At 39.3% G+C, this 3,717-nt stretch overlaps 1 protein-coding gene across 1 annotated transcript; it reads left to right on the forward strand.

The window, feature by feature from the left end:
• Positions 1-1,000: 1,000 nt before the first annotated feature.
• LOC147426065 (acid phosphatase 1-like) lies at positions 1,001-3,517 on the forward strand. The gene is made up of 3 exons (XM_086498965.1): positions 1,001-1,459; positions 1,761-1,970; positions 3,290-3,517. The coding sequence occupies exons 1-3, from the start codon at positions 1,062-1,064 to the stop codon at positions 3,465-3,467; spliced, it is 786 nt and encodes a 261-aa protein (XP_086355091.1). The 5' UTR covers positions 1,001-1,061; the 3' UTR covers positions 3,468-3,517.
• The last annotated feature ends 200 nt before the right edge of the window (positions 3,518-3,717 follow it).

Genomic DNA, 3,717 nt, shown 5'->3' on the forward strand with positions numbered 1-3,717 from the left:
TACCACCACCAAGGGCCCAATGAACATCACGAACAAACACCTAGATAGAAGATGGCAATGCCACCATTAACTTTTTGCTGCCATCAGAGGGGCACATGCTCCCATCCTCCCAAGTCTCCCATCCAATTACTCTTAACTAGCAACTAAAACAGAGACCATTCGAAGATTCCAAGGATACTAACTCACACAAAATCCATTGAAGAAAGAGTAGCTTGTTGCCACCATGAGGCAACCAAGCTTCCATGTTCTTCACGTGCCGATCAACAACAACTTGCCACACAACCCAGAGCTATGGTTGATTGCTTGTCGCAGCCGAGGTAAACCATAAATCTTGATAGAACAAATTTTTAAGCAAATATATGTGAACATGAAATGAATATGCAGCATGACTACTCTCCATAACATAGTTGAAAAAATATCATAAATTTTTGGAATGTGATTTTGAAAAAAGTGATCTAAGATTTAAGTGTGAATTTTCGTTTTCCTCATGCTCTTGATCCGCATCTTTTTTTTTTTTTCTAACTTAGCAATGTGATACTTCACATTAGCTAGTTTTACGGGATTGCGTCCGCACCCATACTTGCATGTTGCAAAGGTTGAACCATAGCGAGCGGAGCTAAAAGCCCCTCGCTTTTATTGCATTTTCGAATCTTAAAGCGGCATGGTTGTAAGCTGAGACAAAGTTTTTCCAAAAAGTGCACTTTTACCACGATGAGAAGATGCCATTGATATTAAAGGTACTAAAACTACTATCAAACCTTTGGAAGTGTGGGCTCCACTTTTTCTGTGTGATGATCGTATGGATGTTGGATGTATTTTGGAAACTTGTTAGCATGGTATGTAGACAGGTAGTGGTGGAAAAATAAATTTTAACTTCAGGGGTTTACAATTTAACCGTAGGGAGAGGTGGAAACCTAAAATTTAACCATGGTGGTCACTATTGAGGGCAGCTGTGTGAGGAGCAGGGGCAGCAATAAAAGGAGAGCAAGGACTCAGATGAAGTGGGCGCGCGCGCGAGCGAGAGAGAGAGAGAGAGAGAGAGAGAGAGAGAGAGAGCGCAAATGGAGAGGACGCTAAGGAAGGGGGTGTTCATGTGGGTGGCAGTGAACGTGTGGATGATGATGATGGTGGCGGCCAACTGCAGCTTGCAGGCTGACCTGCCGACGACGACAGAGCTAACTGATGACCAGCACTGCACGAGCTGGCGCTACAACGTGGACGTGAATAACCTGCGCAGCTGGTGGGTGGTGCCGAACCAGTGTGAAAACATAGTGGAGAACTACATGCGGGGCAGCAGCTACCGCTATGACTCGGCCCAGGCCATGCAGGAGGCCGAGACGTATGCTCGCACTTTCATGTACTCCGCCGACTACAACTCCTCCACTCGCTACACTTGGATCTTCGCCATCGACGACACCTGCCTCTCCAACCTCCCCTACTACTCTAGTCATCGCTTCGGGTACTCTCTCTCTCTCTCTCTCTCTCTCTCTCTCTCTCTCTCTCTCTCTCACACACACACACACACACGGGGTCAAGATCACCATGTTCAAGAAAACTCAAATTGAACCATCGTCGCCAGAATCAAAGGTAAAACATTGATAAACAACATTTGAAGCAATAAGTTTTCTAGTATTTTTTATAACTTCGGAAATAGATCTAGCAAAATACATTTAAGACCATATGGACATAATTATGATGTTGAATACCTTTTGAATACATAAGCCTTTCCCTTTTTTTAATGAGAGAGTGCTATTTTGCAGAGCGGAGCCGCTAAATAGTACATTGTACAAAACTTGGATAGGACAAGGAAAAGCTCCTGCTTTGCAAGCAACTTTACAACTCTTCAACACACTCAAGGAATGGGATTACACTATCTTACTCTTGAGTGGTCGTCTCGAAAGCCAACGTGAGGCTACAATTCAAAATCTCATTGCTGTTGGCTATGCAGATTGGGAAGCCTTAATTTTAAGGTAATCTTAGTACCCACCAAAAAGGAAGTCGATCTATATTTATGCATACATGTTTTACACATTTTTAATTGTAGATATGTTTCTCTATCTACATTTATGCATACATGCAACAAAGATATGCCATGTGCCTATCAAAAAATTTCAATAGATCAAAACATTACATTATTCAACATTTTTAGTCATATATGACTATGTATATGGTTTCGTTATTCTCTTGTCTATTCTCTGAATATGAGCTAGTTGGTTACTTTACGAGTATGATTTTGTGTGACATTATCTTTATTGAAATAGGACACTTTGAGAATTTTGAATGCAATCTTAATCGTGGATATATTATTAATTACATTCCATGAAACTACATAGATTGCATGGAATGTTTTCTAGAGAAGACAGAGCAAACATAACACCATATTAGTGAATTTGAGAATTTTTCAATTTTCATTTTCAAAACAAGCCTAAGATTTGACCACACGGTCAAAGCTTAGTCAAACTTTTGAGAGCATATATATATCTCATAAGAGCTTTTCAAGTACTACCTTGTGGAAGTTTTGGCTTTAAAAAATAGTTTGAGATTTGTCGATATGGCCAAATCTTCAACACGTTGGTGATTCCCAAATTATCTCTAAAGTCTCAAACTCTTTGTTATATGTGACATGTTCTCAAGACGCATGATTTTGCTCGCTCTCTCTCTCTCTCTCTCTCTCTCTCTCTCTCTCTCTCAAAAAAAAAAAAAAAAAAAAAACACATGACGAAGAGAGAACTCGTGACAAAAGGAGGGGGGAAAATTTGTTCAAAGTGATGCTTCCAAAAGAACCTTAATATTTAACATCCTAAAACAAATCTCAATATGGCTTCTTTGCATAAGTTTTTTTTTTAAAGCGTATCGATAACCAACTCAAACTTGTGATTGTTTCAACCTAAGATAAACTCAAGCTCAATATCCGGAAAGAACTCTCGTATTGCTTATGTTATGGAAACAAGAGTAATCGCCACACGTATGGCCAACTCATAGCACTGATATTGTTTCACAAAGAGAGAACAATACACGCTCAAAAAATGTCATTTGTTTGCATCTAGCAAAAGAACCGCATAGTCCTTCCTTCGACATACCAAAAGATATGTATTGATGTTTTCTTGCTGATACGTGTGATATGTATCACTCAAAAGAAGATGTATTGTTTCTTATGCATTCAAGAATGTATGTTCAGTGCTTGCTTATTGGTTAATTAAGTGATATAACATGTGTGATACTCTTAATTATGCAATTGCTCGGATCAATGAAGCACTAAAAGGTTAAAGTTATTGTTGATCTTGTGCAGAAAAAATACAGAAATTCATGTGGATGCAACTTCATTTAAGTCAAAGAAGAGGAAGTATCTAGAAGATAATGGCTACACCATTATAGGAAATGTGGGGGATCAATGGAGTGATTTGACTGGCCAGGCAGTGGGAGATCGTGTCTTCAAGTTGCCTAATCCTATGTATTACGTAGCATGAGTCAATGAGTTGATATAGCAATAATCAAAGGACTCCCTTAGTTGAAACTATTTTCTTTGGTTCAAATGATCCTTCCTCTCTCTCTCTCTCTCTCTCTCTCTCTCTCTCTCTCTCTCATCACAGTATTTAGCCACCTACGTGCACTTCAAGAATCCAAAAATTGCCTGAATGGATCACATTCTTCGACATCTTATATATCCCACCTATTTTTAAGGTTTCAAGTAGCATATTAACATGCTCTTTAGTGTAA

The sequence above is a fragment of the Adiantum capillus-veneris genome, chromosome 24 (genome assembly GCF_014529385.1).
Source record: "Adiantum capillus-veneris isolate H3 chromosome 24, ASM1452938v2, whole genome shotgun sequence".
NCBI lineage: Eukaryota > Viridiplantae > Streptophyta > Polypodiopsida > Polypodiales > Pteridaceae > Adiantum > Adiantum capillus-veneris.